This window comes from Dipodomys merriami, unplaced genomic scaffold (assembly GCF_024711535.1).
Source record: "Dipodomys merriami isolate MVZ:Mamm:240054 unplaced genomic scaffold, mDipMer1.0.p SCAF_11, whole genome shotgun sequence".
In the NCBI taxonomy this organism is placed as follows: Eukaryota; Metazoa; Chordata; class Mammalia; order Rodentia; family Heteromyidae; genus Dipodomys; species Dipodomys merriami.
This window is the reverse complement of record NW_027202382.1, coordinates 31,574,022-31,594,744: the sequence shown is the minus strand read 5'-3', so window position 1 is coordinate 31,594,744 and position 20,723 is coordinate 31,574,022. Positions and strand designations below refer to the sequence as shown.

The window sequence follows — 20,723 nt, the reverse complement described above, 5'->3', positions numbered from 1 at the left end:
CTCAATTTTGTTATCCAAACACAGGCATTCAACTGAAGTATATTAACTGTTAGAATTGTCTTATAAATCAGATTTTTCTTTTTCAAAATACATACTCACCTCAGCAGGCTTCATGATGATTTTTTATCAGAAAAATGAGAACCACTCATACTGATATATAATTTTCATATTAGCACCAAATTTCCAAAGCACTGGAAAACTTTAGTTTTCTCATTGGTTTTTGTCACAGCCTAGAGTTTACATCACTAACTGGATTGATGTATGTTTTCTTCATAGATGCTACCTCAGCTGACATCTAATTTACTCACAACTTTCTCAAATAATCATGAAAAGCCTACTGTGTGTCAGGAACTTCTGTTGAATGAGAGACAACTTCTGTGTGTTTCAGAAGAATAGTAGGAGGAAATGGACCGTTGTCATAATGTGTCTAATATAATTGTAGATGAAATTGGTACTGATGGAGACTCAGCTTTGAAGGATGTCATTGAGTATGGATGTTTGAGAGTTCAGAATTGAGTTGCCTGGGTTCAAACTCAAGACTTCTTCTTTGTATAGCCATGTGACATGGGGAACATGATTTAAAGTGACTTACTTCAATCTTCTCATTTCAAAGATGAAGGGGAGAAATGGAGAAAGAATATGAGTGAGCTATGCATAGATCAGGGAGAATGTTCCAGAAAGATCAAAGAGCTTGAATCTGAAGCCCAAAAATATGAGAACATAGTCCACCAAGATAACTCAAGGGCATCTAGTAGGGAGTCAAGGGGAAAGGTGAAGCATAAGACAAGCCTATGAAATAGATTGAATTTGGTAAAGGGTAGATTAGACTCTGGTGAGCCTTATTGTTGAAGAGTCAAACCTTTTGACAAGTTCCAGGCTCTGAAGACAGCCTAAATTCACAAGTGAGTTGAATTTCAACAACGGGTGCTTTGTGTGTGTTAACCTGAATCCGTGCAAACTGCAAGTGTGTGTTTGAGATGAAAGCATTTGGCAGAGAGGTTTGTGGGGAAAACAATTCTAAAATATCAACACAGAGGAATATTTGTAACAAACTTGTAGGAAAACCATTCTGCTAGTGGAAGAGAAATATCAAGGTTTGTGTTCAGGATCTTGGAGGGTGTGCCGAAGGTCTGGAAACTCAGTTCTCTTTGCAATTGGTCCTTGGAAACTTTGCCTCCCTGGTGGGTAGAGATGGTAGAGAATGTGTGTGTGTGTGTGTGTGTGTGTGTGTGTGTGTGTGTGTGTGTGTGTATGTGTATGTGCACATGTGTGTGTATGTGCACTCAATATGTGCACATGCCTGCACACACAGATTAATGTATGTATACTTGCTCTGGGTATGCCTGGGTCACAGGAATTAAATGCAATAAAACATCTGGCCTCTTCCTTTCGCCTTTGTGGTATATATTTTTTAATCCTGGAGAGGCATGTTTTCTGCATGGTGTTAAGAGGATTTTTAAGGCTGCAATTTTTTTTTTCTTTTGCCAGTCCTAGGGCTTGAATTTAGGGCCTGGGCACTGTCCCTCAGTTCTCCAGCTCAAGGTGAGCGCTCTACCACTTGAGACACAGCACCACTTCCGGTTTTCTAGTGGTTTATTGGAGATAAGAGTCTCCCGGACTTTCCTGCCTGGGCTGGCTTTGAACCCCGATCCTCAGATCTCAGCCTCCTGAGTAGCTAGGATTACAGGTGTGAGCCACGGGCGGCCAGCTAAGAGGTTTTTTTTAAAAAATGAGCTTCTCTTTTCTGTGCAGAACTCAGTCAGGCCTCTAGGAAGAGTCATCAGAATGCACCGCACCTCTGAGACGCATGTTTCCTCCTACATTTGGAGGAGGATAAAGAAAGAAGAAGAGCCTTTTTTCCCCCCAAAACTCAGCTTATGGAGTTCCTATTTTAGGAAACTACCACAGTTCCTCTCTAGCCCCATCTCCGAGATGACCACATGGAGAAGATGGTGTGACCACATCTAACCACTTGCAATTCTCTACATGCATTTCTTTGTATTATCCCTAGTTCCGGGACATACCCTCCCTTTCTTCTTGTATGTCGGGCCTCTATTCATATTCAAAACTGCACTTAAGCACAACATTCTTATGCCCAAGAACAGGTCTTTATGAGACTTTGTCATTGACATAAGATTTAAGGATGGGCTGGGAAGGCGGCTCAGTGGTAGAGTGCTTGCCTGGCATGCATGAGGACCTGGGCTCGATTCCTCAGCACCACATAAGCAGAAAAAGCCAGAAGAGGCACTCTGTGGCTCAAGTGGTAGAGCGCTAGCCTTGAGCTGAAGAGCTGAGGAACAGCGCCCAGGCCCAGAATTCAGTCCCACAACTGACCAAAAAAAAAAAAAAAAAAAAAAGAGAATTTGATGATGTGTCCACTTTTGTATCTCCACCAGCACACAGGAAATCTCCTAAGGGCAGGAACCATGTGCTGTTTATTCTATTCATTAAGCAATCTGTACCAGCTAGCATGGTAGATACATTTAGCAAATGGATTGTAAGTAATAACTGGAATCTGTGGTTCTGAGCATAGCGAACATGATCTATCTATGTCACTATGTAACACAGAAAGGTCTTAGAAATGGGAGTTCTTGGGCATGACATCAGAACCAGTCAAGATGAAATCACTGAAGTGGGGTCTGGAAATCTGTGTTTTAACTAATCTTCCTGAAGGGCTTGATGCACTTTAAATGTTGGAAAGCTACTAATCTAGAAGTAGGGGTCTGGCCACTGAGATGAGAAAGTTCACAGATCCTACAAGGGTTCTGTGGATTCTGGGGGGTTGCTAGGCCCCACCTTCTTTATGAGGTGATTTTCAGTGGACTTAAACTAATAGACAGGATTATGCAACCATCTAGGTCTGTCATAACATCTATCCCTTATGCAATTCTCCTCTTCTATGAAAAAAGAATTGGTATGAATTTTCTCTCATTTGACTTTATACCTTTTCTGGCCACTTTCTGGTCTCAACACACTCTGTAATATCTAGCTGTCCATTCCAAGTGTGTGCATTATAAGACCATGACTTGTTCCCTTGGTCCTTATGATCAAATCCATCACTGATGCCACCTGCCACTTCTCAACTGCTTTTCTACCAGCCCACAGCATCACTAGGGCATTTCTTACCCAGACCACCAGTCTGTACTCCCATTCAATCCCACTTTCACTAGCTCCCCCTTGAAGCCTTCTTTCAATGCAGAGGGATCAATCTCACAATTGAAGCTAATTCCTAGTTTTCCTGTCCCTGAAAACTTCCATATTTGTCCATTACCCTTGGAATCACTTTCATTTGCCTCATTATTATAGCAGATATCATTAAATCTCTACCCATATCTCTTTTGCCACTGTAAAAGACACTAGGTTGACTGTCAATAGTCTGTATTATGTCTGTATTGTGTTGCCCAAGAGCCTTTGTACTTTTGGTGGCCTGAGCTCACTGGGCAGACATGCTAGATGTGATCAAAATGAAATGCTTTGGTTAGGCACCGGTGGCTCATGCCTGTAATCCTAGCTACTCAAGAGCCTGAGATCTGAGGATCATGGCTCAGAACCAGACTGGGCAGGAAAGCCCATGAGACTCTTATCTCCATTAACCACTAGAAAACCAGAAATGGCATTGTGGCTCAACTGGTAGAGCACTTGCTTTGAGCTAAAGAGATCAGGGACAGAGCTAAGCCCAGAGTTCAAGCCCCATGACCAAAAAGAAAAAAAAAGAAAGGGAATGTTTTGACTGGTGAATGACAGGAGAGCTTGGGTAAGTGTTCTAGCTCCCTGGCATTTCAGGTATGTAAAAAAAGCACTGGGCGATTTGGTCTTGGTGGAACACTATGATCAATCACCTAGCATTTTACCTCCCCAAGAAAGTGTCCTTTCTTCCCAGTCTAGATCCCATTTACAGTTCCCCACACTGCCATGTCCTAGGTCTATGGTTTGTGTCCTTGACTGCTGCAATTACCATGCTTTCTCTGGGATGCAATACCTCTTACACTACATACTAATAAACTTATCGCCAGGCACTGGTGGCTCACACCTGTAATCCTAGCTACTCAGGAGTCTGGAATCTGAGGACCATGGTTCAAAGCTAGCCTGAGCAGGAAAGTTTGTGAGACTTTTATCTCCAATTAAGAACCAAAAAAAATAAAAATAAACAGAAGTGGAGCTGTGGATCAAGTGGCAGAGTAGTAGCCTAGAGCAAAAAAAAAACAAAACAAAACTCAGGGATAGCACCAAGACTGGCACACATACACACACACACACACACACGAGCTAGATGCTTATCTCTAAATTTTGGTGGTAAAATGAGGGATGGAAGTGAGGATGGACATCTATATTAGTTACTGCTTGTACCAGTGCTTAGTACAACACCTTACACATGGTACTGTTCAATAAATACTTCTCCAATGCATGATCAAATACACAGATTCATAAGATAATAAATATTTCATGAAGTGTGTAGTGGCATGGTTATGGATTAACGATCATATTACTTCAGGAAGCTGACACTCAGATGTCTAAGGAAAATACTTGGTCACCATGTTTTCTGTGTGGAGTTCCACAGATTAAAGAGGGAAATGAATGAAATCAGCTAAGCATGTCGTTATGTGAATGTGTGGTGGTGTCTGCGAGACATGATAATAACAAACACCTAACCCTCAGGGGTAGACTATAGCAAAGCTACACGTCTAAGGAGAAAATAGAGCACCTCTAAAACTGTGATCCTTGACTCCTGGCATTTTATTCACGAGACCAGGCTTCTAATATCTCCAGGTCCTACAAGGCCCTCTGTGGGAAGAACTCAGCCCAAGAAGGAAAGCCAAGATCAGCTAATTGTGATCTCTGCTCTCTCTCTGGCCTTGGAGAATGACAACTTCAAGTTCTGAGTGAACTTCTGTTAGGTTTTCCATCTGTTCTACAGATGTGCCGGTTGAACTAGCTGCTTTTAATTCATACCCTTTGGAGCCCCCAAACCCTACTGAGGTATTGCTGGAGCGACCCTGGGTTGATTAGGGAAAAATAAAGGTTGGCAGCCTAGAATGGTCCTCTTTTGCCCATTTCAATTAGGAAAACAAAAACAAAAACAAAAATTCTTGTGATGTTGAAATTTCAGATAAACATTGCACTTGAAGACTGAATTCTGTGACAAATAGGCTTGAGAAGCTTTGACTTGATTCCACTGAACTAGCTTCTCGGAATATGGAGTCTAGGAAAGGTGAAGGCACTTGCCAAAGTGGATATGTGGTGCCATTGGTGCATTTCCATAAAATAGAGAATCCTTGGATAAAGCAGATTAAAAAATGTAGCTTCATTTTGGGTAGGATAAGGTTATAGGCTCACTCTTCATCTACTTCTCCATCACATCTCTTGGGAGTACATTATGAAACTCAGTTTGATGGAAATAGAAACAGACCAGCTCATTCCACCTTTCATCATGGTCATCATTATCACCATTTCCATGATCACCGTAGAGAGTGGCTGGTCTATGATCACGGTAATGTGAAACAAAGTAGGAGGACACTTGCTACACTACCAACACACATTGCTTCTCCTTCCAACCCTTTATGTTATCAAGATTTGCTGCATTTTAAAAATATCATTGCTAACTTGACAGGGTGTCACGGGACTTGCCTACCATGTTTGGTGGTTGGGAAAAAATTCTGCTAGAGAAAAAAATATCTTCTTTCTTTGGCAACCTTTTGCCAATAATGATTTCAATAACTCTTTATGATGACATGTAATATACATACAGAAAAATGTGTGAATTATAATTGCTTGATGGATTTTCAGATGCTGAATACATTGGTGTACTCAAGTAAAGAAACAAGACAGTAGCAATACCGCAGAAGTCCTCTGGTCCTTTTCTACTGGTGAACTTTACCACCTCTCTGAGAAGTAACTATTCTCCTGACTCACTATAAATGTTTTATTGTTATTAATGTCTCTTTTGCTATTCGCATAGTTCATTCTCTCCAAAATTCATGTTGGAGGTTTTTTTTTAATGTGCATATTAGTTGTCTAAAATAATTGGGTTCATTTTGACATTTTACATATATAGGTATAAGCTACAGTAATCAGATTCAATCCCTCTATTTCTCTCTCTCACACTGGAATTAGATTGCTACTGTAGTGGTGTTGGAGGGTGATGTTTTAAGTGCTGAGTAGATCATTAAGAAGGATTACTAACCCTCTGTAGGGATTAGTTATTGTGAGAGTGGATTATTATACAGTCAGCCTCTTCTACAAGTTCCTACTTGCCTCTCGGTTTTACCCCCATGCTATTATGCAGTATGAGCCCCTCCTCAGATGCCACTGGCCCAACTATGGGCCTCCAGCCATCAGAACTGCGAGCTAAACCTATTTCTTTTCTTTATAAATTACTGCAACAGAAAAGAGACTGAGACACCATTCATATTTAGATCCCCTCAAACATTAAGAAAACAATTTATTAAGGTGAAATTAACTACTTCAAAGTCAACATCGCTGCATTTAACAATCTTGGGCAACCATCACATTTATTTAGTTCCAAAATATTTTCATCTGTCCAAAATACATCACTTCACCAGTTAATCTTTTTTTCTTCTCATTTCCCCTCCCTTAGTTGTGGCAACAATTGGGCTTTGTAGTATTTTTAGAATTTACTTATTTTGGATTTTTTCATCTTCTCTCTCTATGTCTCTCTCTGTCTCTCTGTGTCTGTCTCTGTCACTCTGTGTGTGTGTGTGTGTGTGTGTGTGTGTGTGTGTGTGTGTGTGTGTGTGTGTGTGTGTGTGCTGGTGGTGGTACTAGAGCTTGAACTCAAGGCCTGGACACTGTCCCTTAGATTTCCCCCCCCCTTTAGCTTTTTTGCTCAAGGCTAACGTTCTCCATTTGAGCTAGTAGCTCTATTTCAAATTTTCAGTGTTAATTGAAGATGAGTTTTGTTGATATTTCTGTGATCCTCAGAATCTGAATAGCTGGGATTACAGAGATGCCACCAATGCTTAACAGTGTGCCATGTTTTGGTCTGGCTTTTTATTTTTTTTCACTTAATGTAATATTTTTCAAGTTCATATTCTTTGTAGTATACCTGAATAACATTCACTTCTCTCTCTCTCTCTCTCTTTCTCTCTCTCTCTCTCTCTCTCTCTCTCTCTCTCTCTCTATATATATATATATATATATATATATATATACACACATACACATATAACATATATATATCACTATTTGTTCATTCATTCACATGTTGATGGGCTGTTTCATCTTGTGGCTACTATGAATAAAGCTACTATAAATATATATGTGTATACTTATTTCACATCTTGCAGTGGTATTGTGGGGTCATATAAGTAAATCCTTACTTAACTTTTGAAGGAATAAAACCTGTTTCCACAGGCAGAACCATTTTTTGCATTCTATCAGCAATGTGTGAGAGTTGTAATCTCTTCACATTGTCATAACCATTTGTCATTTTCCATTTTAAAATGTAACATAAAAGCTGCTGGCTCCTTCCTGTAGTCCTAGCTATTCAGGGCGCTAAGATCTGAGGATCACAGCTCCAAGCCTAGGCCAGAAAGTCCCTGAGACTCTTATCACCAATTAACCACCAAAAAAGCCAGAAGTGAAGCTGTGGCTCAAGTAGTAGCATTAGCCTTGAGCAAAACAGTCCAGGAACAGTGCCCAGGCCCTGAGGACTGGCATAACATAACAAGCAACCATCTTTTGGCTTTAATCTTTGCAGCAGTATCTGAGTTCTTTGTATGTTTTAAATTGGGTTGTCTGATTATTCTGCATATGAGATACACCTCCAAAAGATAGATGATCTGCACATATTTTCTGCATTGTTCTGATAGTGCTCTGTTAGTTTTGATAAAGTCCATGCTAATCTTTTCTTTTGCTGCTTGTTCTTTCTGTGTTATATCTAAGGACCCATTGCCAAGTCTGAAGTCATGGAAATTTAAACTTAGGTTTCCTTCTAAGAGTTTTATATTTAGGCTGTGACCTATTTGAGTTCACTCCTGTATAAGTTATGAGGGAAAACTTCATTCTTTTGTATGTGGATATCACGTTATTCTATCATGGTTAATTTTCAGGGCTTACACTTGTACTGGATAAAAGTGGAAACCATATGGTATGCACTTTTGTGTTTCACCCTATTTTCTCAATGTTCTTGTGGGGTTAATTCATGGTGTTGCATGAGAGTATAGATAAATGATCAACGTTGTCATTGCTGTCTAGCATTTTTAATTTTTGCAGTGCTGTTGATCAAATATATCCTAGAAGCAAGTTACACTACTGGACCAATTCCCTATTTCCTATAAAGCATGTTAATGTATTAGTATATATTACTTACTCATCATAATGTTGATTGGCAGATATGTAGATTCTCATTTAGGATTATCACAAATATTGCTATTGGTATCTAGAACACTTATTGGTGAGCTTATTTGTATATTTGTCTCTTGCTTGCTGGGGCTTATGGAATACATACCTCTTGTTTAGATACTGTCATAGTATCTTTTAATCAGGAAAAAATCTGAAAGGATTTTTTAAAAATGCATCTCTTTAGGAATAGTTGGCTTACGGGGAGTAAGAATACAGGGAGTAAGACAAGGGAGAGGACAACTGTGAAATTTGTGTGAGCTAGAAATAAACTTTCTCCTTTTCTAGTTTCTTTTTTTCTTGTTTTTGTTCTGCAGCTATTTTTTATATCTTCATTTAAGACAGTCAGTTTTTAGCAAATGGAATCATTTCTCTTTCCAACTAAAAAATTAGTTTTCTCCTTCTTTTTCTACCATTTAACAAAGCAGTTTGTGAATACCATATATCTTGATCAATTTGATCCCTTTTGCCATTCTCACCCATCCCTCCTTTCCCCCTTCCCTTCCTCCTGCTCTCCCCTTTCCTTACTTGTCTTAATTTTCAGGGTACATCTTGGATTCTTGTGTGCATTTTCCCTCCTTTCTCCTTTGCTTTTGACATTCTAAAAATTTACACTAGGATCTCCCTTGACTCTACCAGATTTCAGTTAATATATCTGTATATACTTGCACACCACCCAACCAAATCTAGCTTCCACATACAAGGAAAAGCATGGATCCTTTGTTTCTCTGGGCCTGATTTACTTCACTTACTACAATTTTTTCCAAGTCTTTTAATTTCTTTACAAACACCACATGCCATGCTTTCTTCCCCCTCACTAAGGCCTAGGCTTCACTTTCTGACTGCTCTGTCCAAAGATGGCAGAGATATATCTGTCTAAGTGAGTGAAGTAAAATAGCTTAAGCCCCCCTCCCCTCCCTATCTCCACTAAGCCCATAATGTCCAGGACTGAAAAATTCCTTAGAAACCATTTTGAAAAAGATCAAAGATCAGAGTTTTTAATTATTTTTTTAGTCAGTGATAAGACAAGAACAAACCATTTTCTTATTTAATTATGATAAGGAGAACGGGTAGCGTTAAGAGTGGAGGACACAGGTTTAGAAACCCAACATGCTGGGCTAAAATCTGGTCTCTGCTATTATTAGCTGTGTTATTTTGAGTAACATGTCTCATCTCTATCTCTACAAAACAGACACAGAGATGTGTGTTCATAGTACTACTCTTAGGATTAAAGAATATAAAGTGATCTTTCAATAACTGAAATTGCTTTCTTTTTACTAAACTATTCTAACTGGTCAGTAGAGAATAGTTAATGTGCTCTTCTCATGGGTTTTAGACAAAAATAGGTGCCATTCTAAGAACTTAGATTCTGCTAGCTGAAGAAGACAACTTCTGGCAGCAATGCTCACTTAATACCATCCATAATATGAGCTGATAATGTGTTCAAAAGGGGACAGGACAGTGCCCAGATGATGATAAGTTTGGTTGTTGTTCTTTGCTTTGTTTTGTTTTTGTGTGCCAGTTATAGGACTTGAACTCAGGGCCTTGGCTTTTTCAAGTCTGGCACTGTACCATTCAATCATTTTGTTGGTTCTTCTACTTCCAGCTTTTAGATTGTAGATTCTTTAGATTCTAAAACATTTACTTATAAGATCAAGGATTCCTGGATTGAAATTTTGATTGCTAACACTAATGGCATATCTTACTTATTTTAAAATGATCTCAATAAAAGTGGCATATTACTAACATTGTCAGAAGCAATTCTGGTCTTATAATACTCATACCAAGAGTTGAATTGCTTGAATTATAACATATTTATCTCTTTTACATCTAGTAAAACCTTCACAAAATGGACACTTGCTTTTATTATGTCATTTTTACCTATGGGAAAAGAAAAAACTTGAAGCAATGTGATAACTTTCTAAGAATCCTGTTGCTACTGATTGGTAATAAGCAATGAGATACACGTCACAGAAAGTGGCACCATGCTACTTCTCTTTGTAAGTTCATTCCATAAACTGATGCTTAAAGAAGTGAAAAACAATAATCTATATGAATACTGTTAAAGTTGGAGACTATAGGGAAAGAAATAAGTAGGCATGATATATGTTCTATCATACTAGACATTTCTTGCAACATGTAAGATTATTTAAGAATTTTTGCATATGAAAGATAGATATTTTTCAGGAATTATATAGAAGTGTAAATTTTGTCCCCCACTGATTTTTCTAATTTTAGGCTACGGAGTTCATATATATATACATTCCTCAACAAAAACGACACACAACACATTGAAGCATACAAGCTATTATATATTTCCATAATATAGAACTTTAAGGTATAGTAATCAACAGTGGCAAAATATTTCTGTCTTTGACATCATTTTGTAAGATCCAACCTGTAATTGAGACCAGAGAAAACAGTATGGAAAAACAAATCCATAAGAATAGGATAAAAAATACCATGAACCGCAAAATATGTCTGAGTATTTAAAACCATATAGAAAAAATAAATTAGATGAACCATTGTGTAAATATAAATTAAAAAAGATGAAATTCTTAATAAATAAAGTTTACTATTTACATTTTTAATATATTGCTGAAGACTTAACTTAGATCCATAAAAACACATGAACAGGGGAAAAAACCCAAAATAGGAGCAGCAAATTTATGCAAGTGAGGTACAGAAAAAGAACTGGAGTGTTTTGGTTTAGTGTTGAGACTGTTTTTGCTTGGTTTTGGTGTTTTTTTTTTTCTTTTTTTTCTTTTTTTTTTTTGCCAGTAGAATTCTCATGAGAGCAGACTTTTTTTTTGTAAGCACTTCAATGGAAAGTCGATTTTGGTAGCTTCCAGAAAGGTGCCAAACAGATTTCAACATCATAATAATTAGAAATACCCATGATAGTTATAACAATAATAAAAAGGCATAATAGGATACATAAATATGGAAGAGCAGTTTGTAATATGAATACATTTTTCTCTAACGAGATCACAGTTTTATTTTGTAAATATTACATTTAAGTATATATATACACACATATATGTACAACTATATATACATGTGCATATATATGTAAATTTATATTTATATATAATATCTTTATATAGATAGATATCTGCAGACAGGTTATTGATTATAGAGACCCAAGAAAGCAACTCAATAATGGTCCGAAATAATTCTCCTCACTGACTGCTGGTGTGTAGTTACGAGGTCCCGAGTTGTTGGCACTCAGAACACAGTTGTCTCCTTTGAATGAAACACTTGATGTGGACAGTTAAGTCTGAGAAAGTGAGTAGTTTACTAAAGAAGAGACACTAGCGGCTCCCTTCCTCGGTGAGTTAGGTAATGGTCTGGAAGTCTTGAATAGATGACAGTACACTGACTTTTACACTGTAAGAAGTAATTGGCTTTTAATCAAATCATTGAACAGGTAAAGGTCAGCAGAAGGGGTGTGGGTGGGGTGAGGTGGGGACTCAAAATTTACCTAAAATGGAGTGAACTATTCCCCAGTGCTCTCTCTTAATGTGGACTCTAGCCCAGGATTTCCAGCTTTATGTTCAGAAATATCAAACACACACTCTTCATCTTTCTTAAAAGGCCAATGGGCCCACACATGCTTGAAGACTAACCGGTGGCATTCCTATCAGTCTTCTTCACTAATGGCTACAGCCCACTTAAACTTCAGGGCCTCACAAACCTCTGCCCTCCCGCGGTGAGGTAGGTAAGTACTAAGTATCCCCATTTTGCAGCTAGAGAAATGGAGGCAAATGTAGAGACACAAGATAACATACTCAAAAATCACTGAACATATGACTGCCTGTAGTGAAGAGTTGTAGAATTATATCCCACGGACCTAATTCCTCTCTTGCTGATTATACATTTCTCTTACAAGCAAATGAGTAGGAGGAATTGGGCAAAGCTTAAATAAATTACAAGAATGGGCTTTTTATTCATTTGCTATTTTGCTTCTCTTTCATGTCTGTTGTATACTGGATTTGTCTTGCTTTTCCAAAGACTCACTGGAGTGACCTGTCTGGACATGCAGCAGCTTTTGAGGAGACTGGGTTGTGAGGTGTAGTTCTGAGCACAGACTCTGAAGTCCAGTGCTATACTGGGCAATGCAAATATCTTGTATTGTGAAAAGCACACCACCACCATCACAATAGGTTCCCGTAACATTTGGTAAAACCAACGTCGAGCCCTCCCCTCTCCCCATTCCCACCAATGGCCACCAAGCAAATGAACAAAATGACCCCCCCCCCAACAAGAACAAAACAAGAGGAATGCCATATTTCCTGGATCTACCCCCCAATGTATAGAAAATAACAGTGTTACGAAATACCACTCTATAGCTTCTAGGGAATTTTTTAATGCTCTATCTATCTAATCAGTCTGTATAATAAACAATTTCCTTTAGGAAACATAAAAATAGGGTTTTTATTCTGTGTAATCATGCATTTGTATCTCCTTTTTAAGTTTGCTGTATTCTATTAATTTCTATCTGTACACTTTTTTGTCTCCATTGACTTCTTCTACTTATTTTCTCACTTGAAGTAGTTCCAGAAATTAAAAAAGAAAAGAAAACAACACAAAACAAAACCTCAAAATGGTTAGTATGACATTAAGGTTTCTTTCTTTCCTTTTTGTTTCTTTGTCTCTTCCTTTCCTTTTTTCTTTCCTTTTTTCTTTCTTTTCTATTTCTTGCTTTTTAAGGAAAAAAAAGAAAAAACCACCAACACAGGTAAGACCTATAACAAACTGACAGTTACAACCAAGTTAAATTGAACCTGGAAGGGAGGTAGCTGAAATCTGTCTTACGAAATTATTTTCAACAAATAGCATTTAAGCAACAGCCAAGGTGGGAAAAAGACCAAGAGAACTGTCTCGGCAGTGACCCAGTATACTGAAGCCAAGAGCAGCAGCTGATACCCTCCGTCTCCAAAGGCCTGCTATTTATGACCGTTAATCTCTCCCTTCCTTTACACCTCAATTCACTCAACCAAACTGACTACCTGAAGACTGCATTCCCTTACAAGGTTGTTGGCACAGAATCTAGGGATAATGTAAGTCCCCTGGACAGGCAGTTAGGTTGTGGCTTCGAAAGGCTTCCTAGGATAGGTCTCAGAGAACTGTCCCCTCATCTTTGCCTCCTTGCTGTGAACAGCCTAATACTTTTTCCGATGCAGAACCCCCAGGTGTTTTACAGTCCTTGGCCTGCGAATACACAGCAGTACATGACCACATCCTCAGTAGTACCTCATCGTGCTAACAGATGACTGAAAGGCTGTGATAAGGAGTTTATCACCCCCAACCCCCCGCAGGGGAGGGAAGAATTGGGAATTGGTACATTGCATGGACAGAGCTGCCCCTGCTCCTCTAAGGCTGGAGGGGATCCTGTTAATTATACTTTTCACATGGGCATGTGATTGGCCACCAGTCAAGTAGCTCCTTTTGCCTACTGTCCTTGGCAGGTATTGAATTTGTTAATAACTGAATTGAATGATAATTTTAAAAAGAGACTGAATGGGTTTTACCCAGATGAGCTCAATTCAGTTTGCCAATCTGAAGAAAGATGTCAGCCTCCAGAAACTTTTGCTTAACTGGAGGGTATTGTGAAGGATAATAGAGTGCAGGCAGAAATGGGATGACCACTGACTTAGGGGAAGTTGTGATTCCTGTCATCTGGCTATTAATAGTATCATTTGTCCATCTCCAGAGTGTTTTTGTATCGCTTTTGAGTGCAATTAAACCACCAGGAATGCAGTCCTGTTGCTGTCCTTAGCTTCTATCTTCTGAGCTAAACACCACACAGCTGGATAACTCACCTAGGGCAACAGAAGGAGCTTAAGATGAGGGATAAACTTTACACAACAGGATCTACTTTCCTAATATTGTTCTCTCTCAGTATTTTTTGTTTGTTTGTTTGCTTTGTTGAAGACTGGCCCCAGTGATTACAGGAAAAATAAAAATCTCTGGCTATACATGTGACATGGCTTTATAAGGAGGAACCATGAAGGATTTGAGTTTGGTCTTCATGATGGTGGGCACCCCTCCATTTTTCAGAAGCCAATTTCAGAGTCTGTTACACGGGAAAAGTCACGTACCCTAAGTAGCATCCTTATATATGGGCATCTGTGCGAAAAGCACCTGATAGATTTCTTAATATAGCAGACCACAGATGACCAAGAGATGCCTTTTCAAGTGTTTGTGATCAGCAGGAAAAAGCTGTTGGGAATGATATATGAAGACAGTTTCAGAAGTTATTTTTGGTCCCAGTAAGAGAAAGGGCTGTGATGGATTAGTGATACCTGTTCCAGATGCAGGAATTAGGAGAAGCTAAACATGGGCCTAGATTTCACTTTTTTTTTTTTGGTCAGTCATGGGGCTTGAATCTGGGCCTGGGCACTGTCCCTCAGCTCTTCAGCTCAAGGTGACTGCTCTACCACTTGAGCCACAGTGCCACTTCTGGTTTTCTGGTGGTTAATTGGAGATAAGAATTTCATGGCTTTTCTTGCCTGGACTGACTTTTAATTGTGATCCTCAGATCTCAGCCTCCTGAGTAGCTAGTGTTACAGGCTTGAGCCACTGGCACCCGGCTAGATTTCACCTTTGTTGGTTGTCTTCACTGGACTTGAGATCACTTGAGTTAAGGACATATTTATATGATATAAGTCATTTAGACCATCCCTATCTTTTTACTTCCCAGTTCTAGGTTTCAGAAAATATATCGAACCACTCTCTTCACCTCATTCTGTATTAATCCCTTCCCATATTCAATTCAAAGGGAGTGAACATGTAATTGATTGAAAAGTGGCAAAGAGGCTCGAAAAAGTTTGGGGCTTCCATAAGCAATTGACTGATTATTTCTTAACCTTTGGAGAAGGAAGGGTTTTCTGGCCACAGGTATGGAAAAAGAGTATGGAAAAGATAAAACATTCCATGGAAAACATAAGACTATGTTGGATACTGAGGCTGTGATCTCTGGGCTACCTTCTGGAACGAAGTCTACACTGATCCTATCCAAAATGATACTCTGTTCTAGAATTATATCTACTGTGAGCAACAGTGAGGATCTTACTACCCATTCTAGCCTAGAGGGCTAGGAAGACTAGTATAGGGATAACAACCCAAGTGTTCGGACATTTCCAACAGCCCCTGCATGGCTGAAACATTAACACTGTTCCACTTGATTACAAAAATCTAACACTGGCTTAGACATTCTGGACTCTCGGGAAGGACTCCAGCATCTGAGTTTCCTCTACTCCCTTCCAGGATGAGAAGCCCATTCAGGGTGGGGATTTAACTTTTTACCAGGTGGACCCATGAGGGTGGTAGTCTTGCCGAAAGGGTAAGAAATGAGGAACTATGAGGAAATGTGGGTCACTTTTAAGGCAGACTGTTTGGTTGTGTGGAAGTTCTCCTAACCTAGTTCTACCATCTTGGAGTTACCCAATGTATATGATAGAGCAGCAGAAAAAGTAGCAGCAAATGTAGTCCCAAGGCTAGATCTGGGGAATGGTGAGATGTGGAGGGATATTATGACCTCAAGTCTCCAGCAGGGGTCTGATATAATACCTTGAATTTGTAGTCCTAACCATTTCCAGCTTGGCCTTGAGCCCTGGTGTTGGGGTAAAAATCCCCATGGCAGCAGAAGAATCTGGGAGTATTGCTAACCTTGGAATCTTTACCTCTCCCTGGGCCCTAGTTCTCTAGAAATTTGGTGAACACAGGCCACTTCACTTCCACTCCCCAAAGACACACATTCGTGCATGCCCTGCTTATTCTAAGCCTCAGAGTGTGAGCTATCTTGGTCCTAGCAGTTTCTGTAACTCTCTTTCTCCCAAGGACAGTGTTGGTTTGGAGCTTGGGAAAGGAAAGATTGAGTTTCTCCCAGTTTCTCTCTTTCTCTCTCCCTCTCCTCTCTCTCCTCAGTCTCCAGAACTTCTCTCACACAGATGTTTGTATGGGTGTGTATGCATGCACGTTGTGTACTAACCACAGATGTGCATACTCCTAGATACAGAAGGTGTTTTGGCTATGGTCATGTGACAAATGATTAGCATTTGGAGGAGGCTCTGGAACTGCACGCATATTTGCATTGCCTATGGCAATCCATTTCAGAACGTTGGGATGGAATTCCATTCCATCATTCAACAGGATGCGACTTGGTTCATTCGCCCCACTGTGAGTCCTTCCTGGGTGAAATTAAAGGCAGACTGGTTGGGTTGCTAAGGATCCCTGGTGTGGAGAGGCCATTCCATTGAGCAGCGGACTGTGAAAACAATACCAAAGGGATGTGGGTCCTGGCACTGGGAATTCTTTCACACTTCTTGTCCTGCTTTAGCCATGACTGTATCCCCGGAGGTCTTTTCTGCTATGTTCTTGGGCTTCAGGGTCCCGACAAGCACAGTCTTCTTGTAGGTCACAGGACATAGGGAAGGGGGTGACCTGTGGGGAGATAAACAGAAGTTGTGTATCAGGAAGTTTGATCTAAAGCAGGACTTAGTGTGACAAAACATGGGGGAGTGGGGTTAAGCCCTGGATTTGTGAAACAGGAAATTCAAGGTCAGTTCAAGCGCTGCTTCTTGTTAGCATGGTGGTCGCTTTTATCAAGTACTTGTCATGCCAGTTTCTTCTACTTGGGCATTCATTATGGGTCTGTAGGACAGTATGCAGAATAATTTCCAGGTCAGAAACTATTGAGTCCCTTTTATAACTCTGTTAAAAAAAAAAAAAAGCTCTACTACAAACATCACTTTATTATAAAGGAAAATGAGGCTGAGAGAGGAATAAGCATTACCACCAAGTAAGATGTGAAACATTCAAGCTGCTTTTCTCTGAAACTCAGAGAAGACTGGTTTTAATAATAATAATAAAAAAAGGACTGGACACAGTAAGGGCTGGATAAAACTGGGTGAATAATCGCAACATACTCTACCAAGTTGATGAATTCTACCATGAATTACCTCACATATAGGTCTATCATGATGATCAACTACAGTAGAGAAAGTATCTTTTAAGAAAACAGCTTTCTGTACATATAGAGTTGTTTGGGTTTGGGGGAGACAATGATTTAAAACCTTGCCTCAGGCAAACTGAAATTACCATCCATTGAATCTGAAATGTACAAATAGATTTTGAACAAAAGTTTCTGAAGAGCCTCAGAAGCATCCTAGAATGAGGGAGGGGGGAGAGGAAGAAGAAAGGATGGAGAAAGCGGAGGGAGGGGAAAAGTGGAGGAATGAAGGGAAAGAGAAGAAGGAGGGAGAGGGAGAGAGAAAGAAAGAGAAAGAGAGTTTATGCTGTTTCTGAGTTCATCCTTCCATGTACTCTGTGACCCTGGGCTGGCTTGCCTTTCTATAAAATGATAGGAAAAACTCCACAAAACAAGTGTCTTCTCCTTGCAGCAAATGATCCATCTTCTCAAACAGTGCAGGGCAGTCCCTGCTGATTCCCAGCCTAAACTAACGCAAGTCCATTTCACCTGATTGCATCATGACATTTGCTTGTAACATTCCCCAGAGGGTCCCCCATCTGCGCAGATGGATTTAATGACCTCATTTGCCTCCTGCCTGGACAGGGTCTCCAAGTGATCACAGAGTCTCTGAGAGCATCTCTGTTTCTCTCCCTCACTCTCATGTATTTGTGAATTCATTCTCTGAATCTGGTTCTTTTAACCTTTCTCTGCTTCTTTGCCCTACCTCTTTGTCTACCTTTTCCCTTCTCTCTTTCTCTCCCCAACCCTAGTTCCCAGCCTCTCACTATCCTAACATCTTGCAATGATTTAAGATGTAGGGCTAAATGTCAGGAAGATTTTAGTAGAAAGCTTGTTTTTTCCACCAACTTGAAGGGTGACCTTGAACATCAACAATTTTCGGAACCTTTTCAAACTCATTCATTAAATGAGAGCAATGAAAGCATAGACCTATACTTTCTGACACTGCAGTGAGGGATATATGAAATAGCTCATAAAAACACCTGGTACTGTGTTTGACATAATCTAAGTGCCAAATTCTATATGTAAATATATACATGCACACAAAATCCTGTCCAAACATCTACACACAATCTTCCTATATCTCTCTCTTTCTGTTCTTCTCTGGCTCTCATTATCTCTTTCCTCTCCTCTTCTCCTCTCATCTCTTTTACCATCAATTCAATAGCTACTGATGCAGAGACCATACAGTCTTATTGGTTTTTGCTTTCCTTGAGTCTTAAGTCACAGAAAGAACATATTTCTATCCACTTCTCCATTTTTTTTTACATCTAAGAAGCCACTTTGCTTCTTTTTTCCGTTTGAATTAATATGCAATGCTAAGCAGTTTTGTTTCTTTTCCCATGCAATGCTTCTCTTTTTGTTTACAACTACTTGCTCTTCTCAGTTCAGGACATTTACTCTCCAGCTGCCAAGATTTTGCAGAATAAATCTACAAGGGTTAGAATCTAGACTCTAGAGTATTCTTCCATAACCTCTAGAGTTGTTTCTCCACAACCTCTTCATTTTCAAGGAAAGTAAAGAGTGTTATAATTGGAAGATGCATAGAAAGAAAAAGCCTACAGCCCAAATGGGGAAACTGAGGTCAGAGCCAAGTCAAACTCTCCTAGCTAAGTTAACATGTGGAGAATGACATCCTGGGCTGGATCCCACTTGCCTCAGACTGAGTGAATAATTCTGGGAAATTTTCTTCACGGCTAGGGCCCTGAGTTTCCACATCTATAAATGGGAAATTCAAAAGAAAATGTTATCTTTCATATGGTTCTGAGGACTGAACAAAATAGAAATACACAGAAGCTTCTGCACATGGTCCAACACGTAGGAGATGCTCAAGGCTGAATACATATGTGCTGAATCAGATCTCTCTGTCTGACTCATATTTCACCATCTTCCCTGCCTATTACCCCTTTTAGCCCAGCTCCCATACTTGGACAACCTCTTTGTCCTCAAGTCACCCATCCCTTTATCTGTCCCCTTCTGCTCTTGTCTTATTCTACTATTACAAAGATCTAGTTACCAATATCATCTTTTGTGTAACTCTGTAACTCAATTCTTTCCTCTTCTGCTCTAAGACCCTTTAAGATAACTTCACATTTCCATCTCACACAGGCAAATATTCAGCAAATTCTGTTACTTAGAAGGGACTCCACAAGTTCAAGGTTTAGTATCATCTGATCTCTATGTAATTCCCAGAGTTTGCTTTGTATCATCCACTCCCCACTTACCAACTCTCTGTGTGGCTTGTTTGTTAATTTTCCTGTTCCTAAAGTATTCCAAATGAATTTTTATTTTAAAAATTTTACCCATGTATCTTCTTCTGTTCTAGCTGCTCTTCATTGGCCAGCTCCTTTTCATTCTTTAGGTCTTATCTCAAGTATCACCTCTTTCCTCATTAGCCTGGAGAAAGTTGGTACCATCACCTTGATACCATATCAGTACACCCTATTTTTACACCCTTCTCATGAAAGGCATACTGAATCATATGCATGCCAGCATAGTTTCGGAAGGGACCAGATCTATTGTTGAACTTTATCTCTATCAAGTCACAGCAGTCAGTAGGGCCATGAATTGGATGAAAAGATGAATGCATGAACAGACAGAAAATATGAGCCAAGGAGTCTCTGTTCTTGCATTCACTGACTGGGTGACTTTGTACAAGTTATTTCCCATCTTTGGACTTCAGTTTTCCTATATGTATAATAAGAATTGCAGTTATTTATGGCCTCTTAACTTTTCATCTGCCTGAAATCCTTCTCAGTATGGGAAAGATAGAAAGCAAAGATAGGCTCAGAAAAGAATTAGGGGTATGTGCATGTATGTTTGTGTGTGGGGTGTGTGTGTGTGTGTGTGTGTGTGTGTGTGTGTGTGTGTGTGTGTGTGTGTGTGTGTGTGTGTGTGTGTGTGTGTGTGTGTGTGTGTGTTTTACTGGGTATCAAACCCAGAGAATTAATAAATACCTGATAGGCAAGTGATCTGTGATTGAACTACCTCCCACCATCCTAAGAGTTATAAACGTAAGACTTTCCCCACTTTCTCCCATCTAAAATGTATTAACTTTTCTAAAACATTAGCTTGCAAGTCCTGGGATTAGTTAGCTTCTCATGCTAATCTGGCTGCTCTGGTTACAATGGAATTGTGTTACAATCGTTATCCTCCTCAGAGAAACTCAGGAAGGTTAAGCATTTCCCAAAGGAAACACATTTGGGAACTAAAAGAACCAATCTGAATATAGTAAAGGCTAGATGGCAAATACACTGACTTCTAGTCTCCATCATATGCCTGTAGGTGTTAGCTATGTTTACTGAGCACTAGCTAAAAGTCTGGAATTCAGTTGTAGTTTGCACGTTACACATTGCAGGAATCTCAGCAA

At 39.6% G+C, this 20,723-nt stretch overlaps 1 protein-coding gene across 1 annotated transcript in view; it reads right to left on the bottom strand.

Moving 5' to 3' along the window:
• Positions 1-12,623: 12,623 nt before the first annotated feature.
• Pappa (pappalysin 1) overlaps positions 12,624-20,723 on the bottom strand; it is a 226,188-nt gene continuing 218,088 nt past the window's right edge. Inside the window, exon 22 of the mRNA XM_070012448.1 lies at positions 12,624-16,806. Within this exon, the coding sequence (XP_069868549.1) occupies positions 16,699-16,806 (108 nt within the window). The 3' untranslated portion in view covers positions 12,624-16,698. The remainder of the gene's footprint in view (positions 16,807-20,723) is intronic.